The sequence below is a fragment of the Vigna unguiculata genome, chromosome 11 (genome assembly GCF_004118075.2).
Source record: "Vigna unguiculata cultivar IT97K-499-35 chromosome 11, ASM411807v1, whole genome shotgun sequence".
Taxonomy (NCBI): domain Eukaryota; kingdom Viridiplantae; phylum Streptophyta; class Magnoliopsida; order Fabales; family Fabaceae; genus Vigna; species Vigna unguiculata.
In genome coordinates, this window is record NC_040289.1 from 36,075,560 (window position 1) to 36,097,982 (window position 22,423).

General features: G+C 31.1%; 2 protein-coding genes across 2 annotated transcripts; both read right to left on the bottom strand.

The window, feature by feature from the left end:
* Positions 1–659: 659 nt before the first annotated feature.
* Positions 660–3,690, bottom strand: LOC114169605 (ankyrin repeat-containing protein At5g02620-like). Its single transcript, XM_028054843.1, has 4 exons — positions 3,301–3,690; positions 2,463–3,060; positions 1,653–2,062; positions 660–1,583 (listed from the first exon to the last, which is right to left on the bottom strand). Exons 2-4 carry the CDS (start codon positions 2,809–2,811, stop codon positions 696–698), a joined length of 1,647 nt encoding a protein of 548 aa, XP_027910644.1. The 5' UTR covers positions 2,812–3,060; positions 3,301–3,690; the 3' UTR covers positions 660–695.
* An 11,138-nt stretch (positions 3,691–14,828) lies between these two features.
* On the bottom strand, positions 14,829–19,342 carry LOC114168505 (nudix hydrolase 9). Its single transcript, XM_028053347.1, has 9 exons — positions 19,102–19,342; positions 18,955–19,029; positions 18,821–18,877; positions 18,188–18,270; positions 17,634–17,692; positions 16,526–16,674; positions 16,228–16,365; positions 15,803–15,961; positions 14,829–15,417 (listed from the first exon to the last, which is right to left on the bottom strand). Exons 1-9 carry the CDS (start codon positions 19,264–19,266, stop codon positions 15,322–15,324), a joined length of 981 nt encoding a protein of 326 aa, XP_027909148.1. The 5' UTR covers positions 19,267–19,342; the 3' UTR covers positions 14,829–15,321.
* Between the last annotated feature and the right edge of the window lie 3,081 nt (positions 19,343–22,423).

Sequence of the window (22,423 nt, forward strand, 5' to 3'; positions counted from 1 at the left end):
AGAACCAAAAATAGTCTTCATCCGGTCATTTATTCAGTCTAGCAAGTAAGAACTTCACATTCCAACGCATGCATTAGACCCAATAACAACAAAGCTCTTGCTCGATTTCACTGACCAACCAGTCAGTTAGATGTCTTCATACATTTTGTCGCATAGCAGAACAAATTAAACAAAAATGTCCACTACGATAATTATTGGAACAGTTTTTGTTTTTTCTTTTGCATCTTGTCGTTTTGCATCTTATTTTTTTGTTGAATTTCATTGCACCATACTAAAAAACTGTCTGGCTTGGTTCAATGAATGAAAAGAAAAAATTATGTTTTCTTTTTATTTTTTTTATTATGGGAAACTGAGACTTTACATGTGGGTAATAATAAATAACTTAACATTCATTAATCAAGCATATAAACTTAAGAGATTAATTATTTGACCAAAACTTGTGTTAAAAACCTGATTAATCACTGTAGAAAATCTTGTTTAAGAAATCTTGGTGGATTCACATGTTAAGCTGGTTAACCAGATAATGTAGATGTTTATGAGGAATTGTAATCATCGTAAAAGTAAAGTGAAGTTTTTAGTGATTTCTGTTGCAATAAGAGGTGGGAGAATCAGTGTAGTTGGATATGAATCCATGAAAATAGGCACAGGAGAGAAGAGAGTAAATGAAAAGAGGAAGCAAAGCTTTATTAGTGATTCTATATGGCATAAAGTATCTTGCGGTCATTGTTTAGTAGCTCAGAATCTGACATAACTGATACTGAAAAAGACCTTGACCTGCTTCCCATTGAGGATTTCCGAATGCTCCTTAAATTTGAGGCCTCAATGCGATGCCTAATAACCCAGTAACACATGGTGCCCAAAGTTGTGGCCATTATAGTTGTTCCTATGATAGTGACTCCAATTGCAAGCCACTTCTGATCCTTCCCCACCACTACAAAAGACAGTGCCAAGAAGGCCACAGAAATAAGCACACAAGCCAACCACATGAGCTTGTTAATGATGGCCATCATCTGCTTCTTTGCTTTGCTTTCTATGATCACAACCGAGGTCTGCACCACCACCACAGCCAGAGAAATGAAGAGGGCAATGGAATCAAACACAAAAAAAATGAGAAATGCAGCTTGTGGGGCTATGTTTGCTTCACCAATGGTCATCCCTGAACCTGGAGGAATGTCTTTTGGATCATCAGCAAATTGCCCAGGGACTGTGAAAATAGCTGCAAATGCAACTGTGGCAATGAGCACTGCAACCACAGTGGTGGAGTTTATTGCATTGTTCAGTCCTTCAGCATGCATTTTGTTGATACGTTTGGCTATCCCTTGAACACCTCTTCTAGTTTGGCGAGTGTGTTCCAACTGGTAGTGGACTTCATGTTTTATGTCACTCACTGTTTGTTTTAACTCACGGGCTGTGGCTGTTACCGGCTGAGTCTTTAAGGCTTTCGCACTTCGAACACCGTATTCCAGTAGAATGTCTTTAACTTCAGAGTTCCCAGTTTTTTCAGCAGTGTCTAGTGCAGTTTCGCCAGACTTGTTTACTGCCAATGAATCTGTTTCTGTCTGCCCAAGAACCAACTTAACAATCTGCACAACCACAAATCATCAAACACAATCCATTTCTTATAATCAAAACTTTGCATACGAAGTTTTTACCTGAGCTCTGCCCTTCCTGGTTGCTATGTGCAATGGCGTGTTACCCTTGTTATCAACCATGTTTATTGTTGAGGGATCAGCTTTTATCAACTCCTCCACCACCTCAACATTCTGTCCCTTCACTGCCATGTGAAGTGCTGTCTGTCCCTTCTTATCGGTCCGCGTTGCAACTGCAGGCTCCTTCTCCATAAGTGCTTTCACAACCTCTACATGTCCATTTCTTGCTGCAGAATGCAAAGCCGTTTTTCCATTACTTCTAGCAATAGTTGCCAGACTACTACCTGCTTCCAATAGAAATTTTACAATCTCAATGTGCCCTTGTAATGCAGCAGTGTGCAGGGCTGTGGTGTTGGATGGATCCACTGTCATTGACAACTCAGAATGAGCCTCCATTAGGATCTTCACAATATCTGCAACACCATGTACCAAAATAATAAGAAAAACTAAGAAAAGACCAAAGTGACCAACATTCACAGGTAGATGAGAGATTCAAATTCTTGATACATAACAGATACAAACAGTCTAAATCAATGATTCAATGAAACAAGAGCCTAAACTGCAATCCGATAAACTGATTCAGATTTTGAATTCACCAAAGATGTCCTAGTTATTGTTAGCATTAGTACATCTAAGAATTAGTATTGGTTGGCTTAAATAGTCCTAGATTGTAGAACAAAAGGGTATCCAAAATTTAACCAATCGTTGACAAAATATTCAAGGAATCTATCTCAAAAGAAACACAATTGAGATTCCCTCCGAAGAACACACACCAGAAAAGAGCAAGCATATAAAGTCATATTGAAGGCAAACCTAAATCGCCTTGTTTGGCAGCAATGTGGAGTGCATCAAAACCATTCCTTGCCTTAATTCCAGCACCAGCAAGATCATAATATTGAATCATCTCCCTAACCATATCAACATAACCATATTCAGCAGCAACATAAAGCACCGTTTCTCCAGCATGGTTCTGCTTTGTCATCAACGCACGCAGTTCACCCCCTTCACACCCACTAACCGTGTCTTTCAGAACGCTCAGATTCCCTGCTCTTGCTGCAGAATGCAAAGGGGTATCATCCCTTTTACCTGTCAATTGTTTTGTCATTTTTTTCCTTGGTGTGCTTGCTGATGCAGCTTGCGCCTGCACACTCGGTGACTCCATTGGATTTGGATTCACACACCACCCTAATTAATCTCTCAGTTTTTGACTCCAACTACTATATATCATAATTCAGAACCTTCGTTTTTTCCTTCCAGAAAAAACTCAGATCAACACTGGCATCTTTCATCCCAAACAATTCTCTCTCCTTGAAACAACTCAAAGGAGAGGATCATACAAATCAATACCCAAAAACAAAACTCAACACATCAGAAACTTTCTATCCCCCTGCAAGCCTCCAGAAACACTGCACTGGTCACCCAGAAAAAAAAAAAAAAAAACAGAGTTAAAACTTAAAAAGTTAGAAAACAAAAAAAAACTACAGCATCAAGCTATGATTTTTCTTTTATTGCATTTTCTTCGTTTAAGAGAAAGTGAGGGGGGTGCAGTTTCATAAGAAGCAATCAGAAAGGTGCAAATTTGATAAAAGAAAAAATATAAAAAAAATAATAATAACCATGGGTGAGTTTGAAGGAAGGTTCTGAGTCTCACCTGGTTGTGTTGGGCTTCATAGAAAGCATTGAGATTTGAGGGTAGCTTTGGTTGGACACCCTGTAATGTAAAGAAACCAACTTTGGAGAGAGATAAAAAAAAGAAGATGGAGAAAGCGATTGGGTTGAAGGAGATGAATATTTAGAAGGCGTAGGCAATAGAAGGCAATGATTAAGACATAAGAGACGAAAGTCACATGTAAGCAACAACTTTACGCGAATCTAAATCAGAGGCAAAGATAGCTTCCAAACTTCACATAGTAGTGACGATGGAAGAAGGAGAAAGCGTTGCGAATGATATGAATGAAAAGATGGGAATAAAAAATGGAAACTGTTTGATGAAAAAAAAAATGAGAACAGAAGAACTAAAAAGAGAAAAGAGTGGCAAACAGGAACGGCGGTGGCTAATGTGGTGAAAGAGATGCACGAGACCAAAATCGAAAGAGTCCAATGAATGAAAACGGAATTAACAGAACCACGCGCACTTCAATTCCCACTTCCGCGAGTGCACCACGCTTTTTCTTCACGCGCTATAGCTTTTGCCCAGTTGACTCCTCCATTGCTAATTTATGTCCTCAATAAAATTATCCACTTTTTTTTTTCTTGTTTGTTTAATAAGTTAAAAATATTTTCTGGACATAACTAATATAAAGAAGGTTTTTTAAGTTAATTTTAATTTTTAAGAAATCTCTCTTGGCATTTTTTTTAAAGTTTGTCAAAAATATTCGGCATAATCAAAATTTGCTCGATCTCAAGCATTACTTCTTACAGCATGAGTTTGAAGAATCTGTGTTAATTACATAAAATAGAAACAAATTGAGTATAATATTCTTAATTCTTAAGAAAGCATAGTGTAATTTTTTTCCATAATAATTAACTAGAGCCTAAAGCACAAGTCATTATTAAAGTTTTCAATTTTCACAGATTAGTGCTACTTTACCTTTTTTAAAACTTTAATTGAGTTTTAATTTAATCATTAATACTCTTTTTCTCAATTTGAATCATTAAAAATTTCCTATACTCTTTTCGGTTTCTATCATAAAAGTTTGCTATATTATAGTAATGTTAACTTTTCTTACTAATCTTTTAAGATAACTTTTTTCTATTACTTTTTAAAGACGACTTTTCCTATTAATTCATAGTAACTTAAAAGTTATCTTCACTTAAAAAACATCTTTTTATGAAATAAAGAATGTTAAAATTTAAAAAGATTAAATTGAACTTAAATGAAAAAAAAAATTAGAGAATTGAAATACTTATTTTTTTCTAAATTTAAAACTGCAATCTTGTAAGTTTCATTGTCAATAATTACATTCATTTTTTAAAAGTAAACACCACCAACCTAGATGATTACGTAACAATTAATGGGTAAGTAAAATATAGGCTACTCGTTTTAATTAAGGCTTAAGATTTAACAAAAAAAGTTAATCATTTAACGTTTAAACCTATGAAAAAATTGTTTATTATAAAAATACTTTAGTCTTCTCATTAAAGAAATAGTCAATCCAACAAATCACATATTACTCTAGACACTTTTTAAATATAATTTTTATAATAAATGAGTTTTAGTTTAATTTAATTTTATAAAATAATAAATTAGATATTATATTAATCTCTCTAGTTTAAAAACATAGGAAGAAAGTTTGGTTTGTAATGTGATGTCATTAATTTTGATTTTGGCACACTCGAACTAGAAGTAGCGAAGGTGCATGCACTTTCATCTCATACCAGATTGATTGCGACAACAGGTAATTTAAACAAAAATTTATATAACTATATGTACCAAATGTTGCATAAATGACACGACTTTTCAAATTTAAGTAAAATTTAGAATGTATAAATTTAGATAACATGAATGAGCTTAATGAATTTAGATAACAAGATAATGGATGGTGAAATCCAACCTCAAGAATATTTAAATTATACATTTTTATCTCATTTAACTTTTTGTCTCCAAAATATATAAGATATTTAAGTCTTTAGTTTTATTATTCTTTTCAAGTTCTTGTTATTTGATTTTGCTTCTTCTTTTATAATTTATTGTAAGTGTAGTAAACACTTTTTAATTATTTACCTCTAAAATCATTGACGACAATGGTGCATGATTACAAAAAACTTAACAATGGTCCAGGAATTAAAATTAAAATATATTAATGCTCTAATAGAGTTATTTTAAATTATTATATATATTCTTTTTCTTTTTGACTTTTATTTAAGTTGTTCGGTTGTTTGTAACGTTTATTTTGTGCCATTTTTAAAATTGAGTGAGTGAGTGAGTTTATCTTAAAATTACATCATAATATATGTGGATAATGCTTAAGATTTTACATTGACTATAAATAAAATCAATTTTAATATATAAGCATATGAAGATTTCATCTTATGAGTTTATTTTATAGATTTAGTTATGCTTAAAATTAATTTGATGAATTGATCTTAAAATTACATCATAATACATCCATGTGTATAATATTTGAGATTTTACATGGACTAAAAATAAAATTAATTTATAATATATAAACAACAAAAGAATCTTAATTTTTTTTATTTTATAGATTTAATGAAGCTTAAAATTCATTTTTAATGATTTTTGAGCGAAAATAGTGTGTGCATAGTTAATTAATAATATGAATTTTTAATTTAAAAGTCTTAACAATTACACGTGTATTTTTTTATGTAATGATCGACTAAATGATTAAGATATTTTCATGATAATATATTATAATTTAATATATAAAAGTGGAGTATATGAAATTTAGAAATAATAATTTTTAAGGTAAAAAAAATCAAATGATCAATTTGATAGCATACGTAGTTTAATCTTTTGGAGGGATAAAAAAACTAAAATGTAGATAACAAAATTAAAAAAATGAATATTTTGAAAGTACAAATAGTTAACCGTTAATAAGAAAATAATACTTTTTAAGTGAGTAACAATTTAAATTGAAAAAAAAAATTAATTAATGATGAAGTCACGAACCTTAAAGAAGATGTAATATTTTGGAGAGTTAAATATGTTTTTGGTTTCTCAAGTTTCAGTTAAAATTTGGAATTAGTTCCTCTTCAAAAATTTTGATCAATTTAGTTATTCATTTTTAGAAGTGCGTAAATTTAGTCATTTTTACACTGTTTAACACATTTTTGCTTCAATCTTAACTCAAATACTATCATAAAACGTGTTTGAAATATCAAATAAATTTAACAAAATTTGGTTTAAAGGACTAAATCCATGTATTTATAAAATTTGAGGACTAAATTAAGTCAAAGTTTCGAAGATTGACTAATTTTAATTTTCACCAAGTGTAAAGAGACTAAAAACATATTTAACTATATTTTATATTATATAAACATGTTTTTATCCGATAGAATGAAAGAGTACAAAGCGGAGTTAGGAAGAGAGTTGGACAAATTCATCGTGAAACATGGTCTTCAATTTATTAACGATTTAAATTTTCTAGCACTCAATTTAACTCATGATTTTATTGGCATAAGGTGATTTTAGAATAAAGAGACGATGTTTTGAATTAAAGTAAAAAAAAAATATATTTTTAAACAACTTGTTTCGATATATCCAATAAACATCACATCGTTTAAGAGTCGAAATCAAATACAATTTAAATATTTTTTCATCCTTTCACCTTTTGAAGTATTTTTTAAAGACAAAACCGTGACGAAACTCTATGTTACTTTAAAACGGACAATATTTCAAAAATACGATAATTATTCTTAGTGATAACAAAAATTATCCATATAAATAGAATTGAAATCCAACCCAATATTAGTGGTCAAAAAATTATATCATGACAATAACAATAGGTGGTACAGATAAAATTTTGAAATAGTGAAAATAAAAATAATATAGAAATGGTAAATTTAATTATGTAATGTGCTAAAAAAGATAATTATTTATGTTCCCTTGATTTAAGTAGGTTATCCAATTTTTGTATGAACGTGATTAGTGATTGATTAAGGATTAATGTGGGGTCCACAGGAGTAACAGTTTTTGGAGGGACGTGGAAAGTGGGCACAGACAGACCTATGAGTCGTGCTAATCTTTATTATATAATTTATAATTCACCCATTTAAAAATTAGGTCAATAATAGCCATCGCAATATTCCTTCATAAATTTTTAAGTACTGAAGCACATGCTCAAACTCGTTCTCTGCGTTCAATGCAGGCAAAATTAGAATCACCAAAGCAAAGTTGATTCAATTTAGAATCCCACTCATACATTTTTAATAAAATACTTTCCTTAATAAGTTTGATTTTAATTTTTTAATTTGACTATAATACATGTATGGCATCAATCATTCAATTACAGAAATTAAATAAATCCAATTGTAAAACTTATTTTTAATATTTAGTAGAGATTCTTTAAAAATGATATGGATGAAAATTGAGGCTACTTTCATCTTTATTATATAATTAGTTAAAGGAGTCTTATTTTTACACTCTAGATTTTACATTTACAAACTTTTCATACAACTAAAAGATCTATTGAATTTAAAAAAAAAATTAAAACTAATTTTTTATATTTATAATATTTTTTCATATTTATTTTCTTTATATTGTTCGACGTGGAACCTTAATGAAAATCAACAACATTTTAATGAATGAAAATTTTAGTGAACTAAGTCTCTCTCATTTGAAAAATTATGTTCAAACAAATAATTATTGACTAAGTGAAAATTATAATAAAATTTATGTGATTTTTAACTAGCTTGGTGTTGCTCAAGTGATACTTTTATGTTATATAAGAAAAGTTGTTTACTGATACATTATGTAAATTGTTTACGTTGCTCTTTTATGAGTTTTGAGTTGCTTTTTAGGATGTTGTATTCCATTTTAGAATATATTTGTACTAAAAAAATAAATTAAAACTTATGAAAAGTTATTAGAAACATAAGTAGATGTATTATGACATCAATCAACTTTTTCACATGTTAATTTATTATAATATATAAACGTGAATTTTCCATTATAGTAGATGCGTCTCATATTTCTATTTTGCCCTTCCTTATAAAATGATAAAAATATCTATAACAATTTTAGTATATATATATATATATATATATATATATATATATATATATATATATATATATATATATATATTAGTTTACTCTTAATTATATTTTAAAATTATGAATGCATTTATATTCAAGTGTGCACATCTTATATTCTTAGTTTGCCGTTAATTATATTTCAGAGTTATTAAAAATGTATATAAATGACTCAGAATAACCGCAAAGTACATAGTATAAATTATCCACTACTGAAATTATTTTTTTAAAATTAAATTATCTATTTTTTACACTAATTTGCAATAATAATAATAATAATAATAAAATTTTTATTATTTATGTTCTTAGCTAGATTTGTGTTGGTTGGAAATACAATTTTATTTTCTACTAAACTGGTATCGGGTCACTATCGGACCACTCATTAATGTTTAGTTTTATGTACGTAATATATATATATATATATATATATATATATATATATATATATATATATATATATATATATATATATATTTCAGTGTGAGAAATGTACGTTGGAAGTTGTATATTGACTAAAAATAGTATAATTTTATAATATATAAGTAGATACAAATTCCATCTTAAAAATTAATTCTATAAAGTTGAGTTAGACTTAAAATTTACTTTTTATAATAATGAGTAAGATTTTTTTTTTTCTTTTAAAGTATATTTATTATTTGAAAGAATAAGTGAAAATGGAAAGTAACAGAGCCTGAAAGGCCTAAGGGCCGAATCTTTGGTCTTAAATATCAATTTGATAGTGAGATTCAAAACATGACATCTTACGTTAATTGGATTGTTACAAAGTTGATAATGGAATTGTGAGATTTAGGTGTCTGTAACATAATAGTTGAACGGGCAAAGAGTGAAAAAATGTTGTGGAAGTGATGTCAGATTATAGAAAGAAAGGGTAACGATGTCAGAGAATATTACTTTAATGTTGACAAATAATATCTATTACGAGGATTTGCACACAAGATAAGGAGGCATCTACATCCATAATTATTGTGTCCTCTATCTTTCAACCCTTATTCAACCCTTATTACGAGCTCACATGTGTCTCATCTTGTGTTTCTCAACATAATCAAACAACATAACTTATTTTATTCACACTTCTTGAGCTATCCCTTCCATTCCTTTTCCAATCTATATATAAAAGAAAATTTTAAGTTTAATTATATTTCATAAAATCGTTTATAGTGATATTATATGTAAAAATTATTAATACACTCTTTCATGTTCACTTATATGTATTGGTGGTGTCACTATATTAATAATGGTTCGATAGTGATTAAATACAAAATATATAACAAGTCTAACAATCACTTATTTTATTGAAATAAACTCTAATATATTTTAATAGGTAAATTTTAAAACTAATTCAATCATACAAAATTATGTAATTTTTTTAACACACCTTTCACCCTTAAACGCGTACATATATAGAGTGTGAGATTACATAATGAGGAGATGACATTATGAATTCAACAAATAGCAAATGTTGTAATGATAGACTTTTCAATAACTTTAATACTAAGAAATGAATTTTCAACCTAATTTAATCGTACAAAATTAATTAGTAAGAAAAAATTTACACCCATTTATATACGATAAATTTACCTTATCTATAATTTATGGAAGAATTTTTTTTATAATTGTTATTGTTAAAGTTGATTCTTAAATAGAAAGAATAAGTTAATACCAAAGAGTTTAATTTTTTAATTACTTATAGACTTTTAAAAACTTTCTCTGATGAATAAACCTAAATTCACCACAAGCACTTTGTCTTAATGAAAGCATTATTATTTGATGAGCCCCATATGTCTCTTGCACGTGGATTGTTGTATTATCTTCAGATTTGTGGATCACAATATCACAGTACCATTTCTTATACAGTTCATGATTCAAAAGTATTCTAAAATTTCGTCTTGAAAGAAAGGTAAAATTTAACAAATAATTTTTTCCACAAAAATAAGAACTTTAGAACGATTTAATATCGGTTTTAATACATCAATTATATACAATCATATTTTTATATATTTTTCATATATTATAATAAAAAAATTAAAATGAAAAACTCCAATCTTTTAGTATAACATATGAATGTTTGTCAGCAATAAATAACTATTGTAAGCCCCTTTTTCAGTGTTATAGAGTTTTGGACCTGACCTTTTCGGAGGCCCAGGGCCAACCCTTCAGTAGGACCCTATATCCCCCTTTTCAGCTCATTCTGTGTCTTGTCTCCTTTACAGAAGCAGGTTCCCCTCCCTCAAACACTTTGTTCTTCAGCAAGGTTCTCTGCTAGGGCTCTCCATCCTCACGTCTCCGAGCTAGCAAAACTCTCCCTTTTTCCAGGTAAGCTGAGCTTTAGAGCTCTGGGTCCGTTCCTTCTCCTCTTCACTCCGTTTAAAACACGTGGGTCAAGTTGGGGTTAAGTTTCTTAACTTTGTTTTGTCCCCTTCTGCCTCGAGCGCTCGCCTAGGCGGCCAATCACGTTTTGAGCGACGCTCTCGCTCAAGCGAGAAGGTCTCGCCTGAGCGAGAGCTCGTGAATTCTCCCAGGGGCCACTGTTGCATGTCTCGCTTAGGCGAGAGCCCACGATTTTTGAGCGAGGTCAGTGCAGTGGTGAGTGAGGACACTGTCTTCATGACTGTTTTGATGATTTGATGCATATATTGTCTAAATTATTCGTCCTAAATATGATGTACGTGAATATGTTTGGGTGTTTGGACTTATGAATGAAATTGGCATGCTTGGTATGAGGTTGATCATGGATTTGTGGCTTTGAAATGTCTTAACATGAGAATTGGATGAAGGTATTAAGGGAAGTGGAATTGTATGAGAAAAATGATTCTGATTGTGTGATAGGCGTAATTCCATGAGTCTCGTGGGGAGATCTCATGGTGGTGTGTAGTGTATATATTAAGATATGGATTCAAGTAAGGATTGCATCCCGAAGCTCTAAAGGGGTCAGTGGGTCTCAAGTAGAGCAAACTGACCCAAGTGGTGAGAGTAGCGGGAGGCCCCAGTCTCTGGCAGGATAATGGCCTTAGACGCTTAAAAGGCTAACCTTGTGTGTGGTAGGGTGAAACCCATTGGCAATGGCTCTGCAGAGCAGTAGAGGCCACCACAAGTGCAAACGTCCAGTGAATCCGATCTTAGTATATTTATCCGGATAATTGAGTCATAGTGTCCTGCTTGTTTGCTATAACTTGATGTTTTGTGCCTGTTGTGTTGCATGTTAAGGAATATTTAAGTACTTGTCCTTGGTATCATGATAAGATTAAATTATACTAGCTTACCCTTGCATTTCTGTTTGTGTTCCTATTGTGTTTTCTCTTTTGCGATGATCACCCTTGGTGGGAGCAGATGGAGGAAATTCTGGGAGTAGGCCCGGTGGTAGCAGTGGTACAGCTTAGGGGATCTGTCTGTGTGATTCTCAGGATCAGTCTATGGCCCTAAGTGCTTTTTTGTAATCTCATGCTCTAGAGGAGCATCGCCTTTTGTAAAACTGTTAACTTTCTCTTAGGTTGTTTATGGCATGGTGGTATGCCTAAATTTGTTTTCACAATATACTTCTGGATGACTGTAACAGTTGCCTTTTCTACGTTTATGTTCCTCTGAGTGCTTCTCGTTACTATAATTTTGTGATGCTTTATTTAATAGTTTAATCTATTGAGAATGGGATGTCACAGCTATTAATTTGAGTAGTAATACACTTAACTTTGTCAACCAAAGTTTTGGATTTAAAAAATTCAAATAAAAATATATAATTAAGAAATCTATTGAAAATGATGAAAATATCTATTAAATTCGAAAAAGGTCGTAATAGTACACCATTAAAATAATGCATTAATCACATTTTCAACTTTGAATTATTGTTTTGTGCGCGTGATTGTTGGTAGTTGTATTGATAAACTAATACTGTAAAATAGATTTGTTTCGGTCTTCTCATAACATATATTTTTCCTTTTAAGTAATTTCATAATATTACTTCTATTTTTCAATAAAATTTATCAAGCAAAACAATACATTTTGAAAAAAAGTACTACAAAAGTATAAAAAAATACTCTGCCGAAGGGCAAATTATATTATATAACTAAATGTTTCTAAATATTATTAAAAATAATTTTTACTAATTTGTTTTTTTTTTATCAGCAAATTTTTACTAATTTGTTTGTTATTAGATAAAGAAAGTATTGGTGTTTTTAAAATTTGACCCTTTTACATATTTAATTATATGGATCAAATAGTCTGTCATTTTCAGTGAAGTTTTGCTCTTTGAAAAAAACTAGAATATAAAAATTATTAACGTTGACATTTGAAATGCAAATTTCTACGGGAAGTGTATTTCAATAACATATATTCTTCTCACACCGTTCAATTTCACACACAGAGTACATAAAAACGTGAATCACGGTCCAATCTTTAGCATGAAACAAAACTACGTTAGTTCTGTTAAATATAAAAAGATTATAACATTTCATAACATCAACAGTATATAAATAAAGGACTCATAAGTTTTAGGTTAAAAACGACATTTTAATTTCTTATATGAACTTTATACTGTTTATCAGTATCAAGTTTTTTTCGATGTCTTTTCTAAAAAAAAAAAAAAACTCAGAAAAAAGCTTCACAAAACATCGAAAGAAAAAACAAGGATTTGTTAGTGTTAATGTTGTTGGAGGAAATGGAATCTTAGTAAGAATGAAATGAATGTAAAAAGCACCAACTGACCAGGAGGGAACACAGCAGCAAGACAAAACAAGTATGTGCTGTTTAGAAGGGTTGGTGGAAGATGAGAAAGAGATAAGTTTAAAATTTGAATCACTAAATAAAGTGAAATTATGAATTTTTAGTTTTAGAAGTTGGTTTTATTAGAGATTAAAATATAATTTAAAAGTTTCACATTCAATAGAAAAACAAAACTGAATGACATATGAAAGAAAGTAAATTTTGACAATTTCTTTTTATAATCTGGAGATATGGTTTCATATTTTTATATTTTTTTAGATTTTAAAATTATTTAAAAAGTTGTAAAAATATCTTTTAAAAATAAAAATAATTTTTTAATGTGTGTAAGCATTATTTTTTTTATGGGTCTTATTTTTGCACTCAGTGAGCAAACATGATAAAATCGTGGTTCGTGACATTAAGAATGCGCGTGAATGAGGAACTTTATAATTGCAAGTCCACTCCTTTTGGTTGTTAATATTCCACAGTGCCATCAATGGGTTAACCATGTGGTTGGTTTAGTTTGGTTGGATTTTTTTATACTGTCCTTTTATTCTATTTACAAAATATATCGATGGATATTAATTTTGATATTTTAAAATATATTAAAAAATTATAATATATTAATATTAGTATATTTTTAATATTTAATAGAAGATAATATTAAAAAATCTAACCAAAAATATGGACTCAATTTTTTGTGAAATTGAATCAAATATTGTAAAATAAAAACGAGAGGTGTTTTCAGTAGTGCAAAATTATTAAATACGATTGTTATTTAGTTGTTATTAATTTAATATCGAAAGAAGTGTCGGAGTTAGAGTTAGGTGGTAAGAAATGTGGTAAATCTCTTATATTAAGTATTTTTGTATGATAAGGGCGAGTGAAGAGTTCAATTTCTCTCCTTTGTTAAATATTAAATGGTAGTAGGACCCTGTTGCTATAACCATCGTCATCAATTCTTATGGGGTAAAAATTTAACGAGACTTTATTGTCATAGTGGGCTTTGGTATTTCCTTCTTGTAGTATTGTCCAAATATCAATTAAAGTTTTGGGTTGACGTGAAATCAAAGTTGACCGGGGAAGATGACCGATTTTAATATTTTGGGCGTTGACCGTTGACTCAAACAAACACTGTGCATGACCTCAAATACGAGTTTTGTTTGATCCACTCTCCCAGTATGCCCAACAATAATAATAATCTATTCGGTATTTTTCAAAGTATAGCATCTGTATTCGTTCGATTGTAGATGATCATTAATTAGGTTTTATCTGTGTTTTGATGTGAAGATACTTAGAATGTGATCATACAGACAACGTAACAACTTTTGTCAGAAACTGTGCTCTTTACTACATTGGTAGGCATAGTTACAAAGTATTAGGTGAGATTACGCACACATTCAAACTGGACAAATTTAAACTTTATGAAAATCTACCAAAATAATTACATTAATTATTAATTATACAAAACAGTTTACAAAGGAAATTGTTTTGGCTAAGAGATCACGGCCACCCTATACTGGTACCTACCACAGCTAGTGAACCCTAGCGCCAGTTGAAAAGCTTATTGTTTTGTATGAGTGAATTGGAACAATTTGGCCTAACTATGAATTGCCAATACTTTAAAGGTACTACCACAATTTTTAACGTTCGGCTAAGGTCACGATGCTATCCGATGGATAGGCATGAAGAATCAGAATTGACACAGTCTTAAAGAAAAGCAAAATTTTGATGCAGTGATAAAGCTCAATCTTAAAACTTAAATTGCAGCATGTTCTTAATAAAAGAAAGAACGAGTTAAAAATAGTCACCATGAAGTATCACATATACGTCCAATCAGAAAATTACATACGCACAAGTAACTATGTTCAAGGGAGATCAATAAGCAGATTGACACTTGAGGCACTTGAGCTTAAATGGTATGTTTCGTGGAGGGTGGGCATTGGGTCGAGGCCACTCATAACGAATACATTACAAAGTGGTCAGTGGAATAATGCTATTCCTTATGCTTGATATGCTATAAAATATAAATAGGATAAGATTTGCCAGTTTATTTTATTTGGTATGAAACTGAAAAGGAGTATTAGTATCATTCCGTTGGAAGATTTGAGCTCGGTTAAATCATATTTCTTTCATTGTGTGTGGAGAGGCGGAAAGGGAACGTCAGCATCAAACTACATCACTAGTGAAAAATCCTTTGAAGACGTGTAGTGCAACTGTGCAACACCATTCTTGAAAACTTTCATCAAGTAATCTTTCTGTTGTCAACCATCAATTTATAGAGAGAAAATCCACCTCGATGACAGCCAGGCATCCTAGAAGTCATGTTTTCTACTTCAACCTGAGATAAAAAATCAGAGTCATGCTTCAAAGACTAGACTAGGTACTAAGAATAAAATATCAGGTATTTTTGCTCCAACAGAAGAAGAAATATCACTAAGCATTTAGTGCTAAATATGTAGCCATGTCATTATCATCATTTCATCATGTTACAGCTGCAAGGGGCTTCGACTGAAGTCTGAGCCCGCAATCATTTTGATGGACCTTCTGTCGCACAAGAAAAAAAAAAAAGAATGGCCATGCTCGTGTCTCTTACTAATGCCACTAACAAAATAATGCAGATGTTCTTAAATGGAAACAACCAAAAAATAAAGTGAAAATAATCACATAATTATTATTAAGAATGGATTTCATGCCAACAAAATAAGAACAAGTTTTAGATTCACCATTGGAACAGCATATAGCTGAGTCGATTCATAGCCATCTTGTGCGCTAGAATAAAACTGCTGAACTTCCTTTGAATCAAGACTACATTTGATAAAGAAAAATGCAGTCGGTCTTACATTCAAATTCCTGCGAGATATACCAATGAACGTGGGGATGCTCTACATGACAAACGATCAAAATTAGATACCCATTCAACCCCATTTTAAAAGGAAACAGGAGATAAAGATTAGCATAGCATACTGAAATTTTATCTGTAATCAATACACACAGAAAAGATGTGTATCGAAAAAACCAAATCATAAAAGTCACAAAGTCTACCAAAGCTAGCATATTAGGTGGCTTTGAAGTTCACTCACTTATAAAGGTAAAAGACATGTATATTGTGTTGTCCCTGTCATCTTACAGTAGGAATTATTAAACTTACAAGGGATGAGGCTGGCACGCCAATTTCTTCAACTACTTCACGAACTATGCTATCAAACATCTCCTGTGAAACCTTTATGTTAATAGATTCTGCCAACTCCTTGACATATTGATGAGATGTTATACCAATTTCTTGAGGCTGTCAATCATAGTAAAGAAAAGTCAATGTATAGCTAAGTCTACACATTTTATCAAGAAAAAATTACGCGCTTAGTAATGAATTAATCATTTAATAGAAGACAATACAGTAAAGTAAAAGGGGAGCACATATCATGACAAATAAATGCACCATTTAATACCTCAGGATGGCCTCCAGGGAAAACAAAATGTCCAGGAAATTCACCAACATTATTACTTCGTTGTAGTACAAGTATTTTATTGTCTTTTGTTTCCACCACTGCACCATTTCCTAGTGGGCTGGAGGTGTGCTGACAAAGAACGGAATCATCTGGGGAGAAGGAAGTACGTAAAAGATTATGACAAATAAATCAATACCACTTCAGCAGCAAAGAAATGATGATAGTGGAGGAGGCAGAACCAGAAGGAACATAACAGCTTGCAATTTTGGTCTATATAATTCCATCCATTATTGTTTAATAATATTTAATCAAAGAGATGAAATCAAACAATCAATACAAACAAACCTAGGATGAAATTACCATGTCTGTACAGTCTTTTTGATAAAAGTTGTGTATACTTTGTGACTTTTACCTTGAAAAGCTATGGATAAAATACAAATATACAGAGAATCTGAATTCCGACATAAGTACATTCTCTTCCTACAACTAATCATGAATGGACTTCTCTATCTTCCTTCTGTGACTAGTAAGTTATTTCTCAATGAACACAATCAACTCATGAAACAACTAATATGTTATACATGATCTACCCTTTTCAATTTTTCCAATTAAAAATGTAACACAATAAATGAAAAGAAGGCACAAAGGAGGAACGAGTTATGATTTCAATGAAGATTGTGGTTCCTAAAGGAATGTTGTGGAAGAAGTAAGATATAAAATACTAACTGTTACAAATTGGATAGTTATATGATGACATGCTCAAGTTCCCAATAGCTAATGATTAAAGGATCCAAATATGTCCTCTACTTGGGAATGTAGAGAAGTGTGTGTGAGAATCATATTTTCAGACATAAAAGGAATCTCCACTTTATGCAAGCAGAAAAACAGAAGAGAGATGCCCTACTGCCTTAGATTTTCTTTCATGAACACAACTTTGATCCCCTTCCACTTGCTCCCATCCTGATAATTTTATGGGACATCAAAGCAGCTTCATTTTGAAAGTCAGGTGTCACATTGCCTAAGTTCAGGAGCTAACAGTGCAAGGTCATAGGGAAACAGAAAATAACAGTATTAGAGTTAACAGGATGAAAAATTGTAATGATTTTACCTTCTGATGGGACCAGGAACCTTTCCCATAAAGGACTTAAATTTGTTCCCACAAAAGTCCTGAAGCAAGTTTAAAATAATTAATAAATAGAGGGAACTAGAACTGATAGCCAAAAATACAGGAGAGAACAACAATAAGATTCAGCTGTGTTCTTAAAGGATGCATTGCAGATATATCCTCCAACGGTTTCAGACAAACAATAAAGATAACTAACTGTACAGCATATAACATGTCAACGGATACAATATACACTATGGATTTTTCTCAGCCAAAATCACCACTATAAAGAAATTTAATTTGGAAAATGCACAAGTTTCCAACTAATTTACCAAATATGATAAATTATTCTCAACCTATCAACGATAAAGGCATATTAGAGTCATGAATATAAACAATGAGAAAGATACAAATTAAGATCATCAAAGTATCCTAATGAAAGCTGAAACTATGATTAATTTTTAATTCAAGATTACAGAATCATTATCATCCCATCAATATCACCACCCATGCTAAACAGAAAACATACATTTAAAAGAAGAGCGCTGAGGTCACACCTATAATCCGTCAAACCTAGATGGAGGCATAAACGTGGTTCACGGTTGGATCCATCTCCTGCGTCCAGAAAACAGCCTCCATACTGTGATAATTGCAACAAAAAAGGATATACACCTTCTGTAAGGGATAGTCCTTGACAAAGTCAGACGACAGTGCCTCAAACTTCACTCTAGCTACAATAACACCTCTCAGATACATGACATTACATGAAAAAAATAAAGGACTAAAGTAAAGAGATTGAAGTCATTCATTATACCGTGAAATATACACATGGATTAATAAACATGCCAATGACCCCAAGGCCCACATTTTCCTTCATACAGCACTATCGATTATTAAACATTAAAGCCTCTGTGGTTCATCTGATTCATACCATAACAGTATTAAGATACCAAATACTCAGAACAGGGGCCATCAACCAGGCAAACACACATTAACTAACAAGAACAAAAAAAAATAATAAAAAATGACAGTAAATAGTTAATATCTTCAGAAGTTTATCAACCGGAACCCAATTTAATATAATTATATGTTAATATCACTAGCATGTACGGTTATTAATTACCAATGCAAAGTGTTATGAGTTCAATTTTGTTGAATTAATTTGAGGGAAGGTAAGAGTATCTCATTACCCTAAACTTCTTTCCATTGAACAGTGAATTGTTCTTCAGACTCCTCTGCTCCCATATCTGCGCAACGGAAACAGCAGATAAGCGTAAGAGGAAACGATAGCAGAAGAAATCGAACGTAAACGAATGCGATCCACCTCGGAAATCGTGTTCTCCAAGCTGACGTCAGAGTGGGGGATGCGGTCGTAGGCGTCGCTGAAGTCCACCGAAACCTTCAAAAACAGAAAAGGTTGGTTACCGAGACGCGTTTGAGGGGAATGGTGAGGGTTGAGAGTGTAATGAACCTGTGAAGGTGAAAGGCCAGAAGGAGTCGACGCAAGAAGCGTGAAGGAAGAAGGGTTCACGGTGGTTGCATCTTTCTCCATCGCAACGTCGACGATTACCTTACCGAATTTCGAACTCCGACCACGGCTTCGGCAAAGGCTATAGGGCCTACTGAAAGCTAACATTGGGTTCTAATAGCATTTACTTCCTGCACGCCCTCAATTTCTTCGCGCATACCGCAAACTTTCGAGATGACCATTTTACCTTAAAAAAGAAATACTTTCAGATTATATATTTCAGAAGCATTTTCAAACAAATGTTCTTTTGAAACAAAATTTTTAGAATATAATTTTTGTAACAAAATTTTCGTGTTTCGGAATAAATTTTTTTGAAATAAGCTTTTCAAAATTTTTTAATGTCTTTCAGAATGGTTTTTTCTTTTCCTCTTCTTCTTCTTCGTGTGCAGCGTGCTCATTCACTTCTTCTTCCTTTAAAGTACTAGTGCCGCTACGGTGGCGGTGGAAGATGGGGTGTGGTGTGATGCAATGATGAAGGGTATTTATGTCTTTTCGTAGGATTGTGTAAGTGTAGTTAGTAATTACGGTGGTGTAGTAAGGAATAGCCGGTTGTAATTTGGGCTACTATTGGGTTGTAGTCCATGTAAGAGTAAGAGACGTAGAATGACACTTAAGTAAGAACACAAGTCCTTCTGTTAAAAAAAAAAAAAAGAAAAAAGGCAAGTCCTTCATAATCAAAAACTTATTTTTGCTTATATTAATTATTTTGAAAGATATTATATATAATGTACAAAATAGTTTTAAAAATTCATATTTTGTATTATTTAGACAACTTTTATTGGGTTAACGAATTTATGAAGATAATGATGTTGTTCAAAATCATATGTAAAATTTGAATAAGTTTAAAATGATAAATGGAATGAAAAGGTACGTAAATAAATAGGGATACATGTGTTTTTTGTAGTGTACTTTTTTCTCTCTTCTATGTACTTTTCTCTTCTCTTTTATGTTGTTCTTTCTGTTGCATCAGTAATTTTTCCTTTCTGGTGAAAAAACAATTACTGGTTTGATAGGGTGAAAAGGTAAAGAAACACTGTACTAAATTTGCATTATTTCAAGAGCATGGTTTAGAAATTTTATTATTATGATAAGCAAAGGCGGGTTTTAGAAGAAGCATAGGAGGGTCTCGGTCCCCCAATTTTTATTATATATAAATTGATATATAATTTTAAATATTTTTTTTTTAAATTTAAACATATTTTATATGTTTTGTACTCCTAAATTTTTTTATATATTTAAGAAAAAAGATTTTGACAACCCAGAATATTAAAAAAATCCGCCACTTTGTATAACGGTTGTATATAAAAGAAAGATATAAATTTTATTATTCATGTTATATTGTAAAACTCATTTATTTTGATATAATAATATGTTATAATAATTAAGTAAATTGTTTCGGGTGTAGGTCAAATGTCCACTTAAACAATTTTAAGTCCTTCAAGTCTCTAGTCTTGTTCTCCATTTGGTGTTTTTGTTAATCAATCAAATGGAGGTAAAGTTAGCGAAAGGGGTCTTATGTTGCTAAAGTTAGCGAAAGATCGACCTATTAAAACAATAAATGTTGTAATTAATGTCAAAAAGTAAGTCCCAACAAACATACGTTTGACCTTATCTATAACTTTTTCCATTTGTGACCTAATCACAGTCTAATCATCCTTAATCCTGATTACTGACCTGCATATTTCAATTAAGTGACTAATTGGCTTTTAGATGTACCGTCCGATTGACCGACCGACTCAGCACACAATTTGTTTAAAGGTCTATGATGGAATCTTGTGAGCAGTCCAATTGACGCCACCTAGGAAGGACTACATAGCGCACGAGCAAGTGTGTTTATTTAGAGGGATGGTACAGAGGTTAGCATGTCCTGAGCTGAGGGTGTTTTCGCACAACAAGGTCGTGCGGTCCCAATTGTAATTCTCAATCAAGCTGACGATGACTGAGAAACTGAGTAAGACACTGACAAACATGCAATTTCTCATAACGGATTAAAGGTGTGCTCTAACCAGTAAATTAATAATATCTCTTGGAAACTTTCTTCGAAGTAACCTTCTTGATCAATTTATGTTGACTTGACCAATCAACTACTCATAATCTAACCAACCCACTCATACAGTACATAAATTAAATGAAAAAAATCATATCGATATTTTAATGAAATAAAGATGTTATATTAGCCACGTCTTAATCATAAAAGTATTAATGTGAGATATTAAACATCTTAATCATAAAAGTATTGACGTGATATATTAAATTGTTAATACTTTAAGAATAATGGTATCTTCACAATTTAAATAAAATATATCCAAAATAAAATAAATGACAATTTTAAATAACAATATATAATTATCTTTATTTTGTTTTTAATTTAAAATTTTAATAATATTATTGTATTACTATAATGGGTATAAAGGGTTGTAAAGTGGAGGTTTTTTCTTAATTAATAGTGTTAAACATTTATTTTTCTGGTTTAAAAGTGAAAGCAATACTATACCTTTGAAATCGCTTCATGAGGTACAAATGAAGTCTATTTTTTTTTTTCTTCCAGAAACACTATTTTTTTTTCTTTCAAAACGCTATAATCATCATCAAAACTTATTTCTATGTCGGTATGAAGAATGGTTAATTTATATCCATACTAATAAAAACTACTTTAAATTATATATATAACACGTATAAAATGTATGAAATTGAATAAAACTAATATATTCTTATCTTGGTTTGTTTATTTTTTATATTTCACATTTATTTTTCTTTAGAGATAATCGAAATTTGAAGAATGACAAATATTAAGTGTAGATATCTCTCTCACTAATATTCGAACATTTATTTACGTATAATAGAAATATTTCACACGGTGGAAAAATTTGGAGTTATTTTACTTGTAAATTCCCCCCAAGCTAGAATTGTTGTTAAATAAAAAAAAAATAGTATTCTTTTAGAAAAGCATTGAGGAAAAAATGAGACAAAAAATAAGAATGAATTATATATAAATACATTTTAATGTGATTCTCATGAATAGCTAAAACCGTGTTTGAAATATCACATTCCGTTTCATTTTCTTGAGTTATGAAGATGTGTGTATTGATGTTAATGACTTTACGTAATGAATGTTTTAGCATGTGCACCAATGCTTACACTTCAACTTGCAAAACAACTTTTAAATCCATGCACATGCATTTAAATAATATCTTTCCTTTTTTATTTCTCCTTTTTTAATAACAACACCCACCTAATCATCAATATTTAATATTCTTCTCAATAA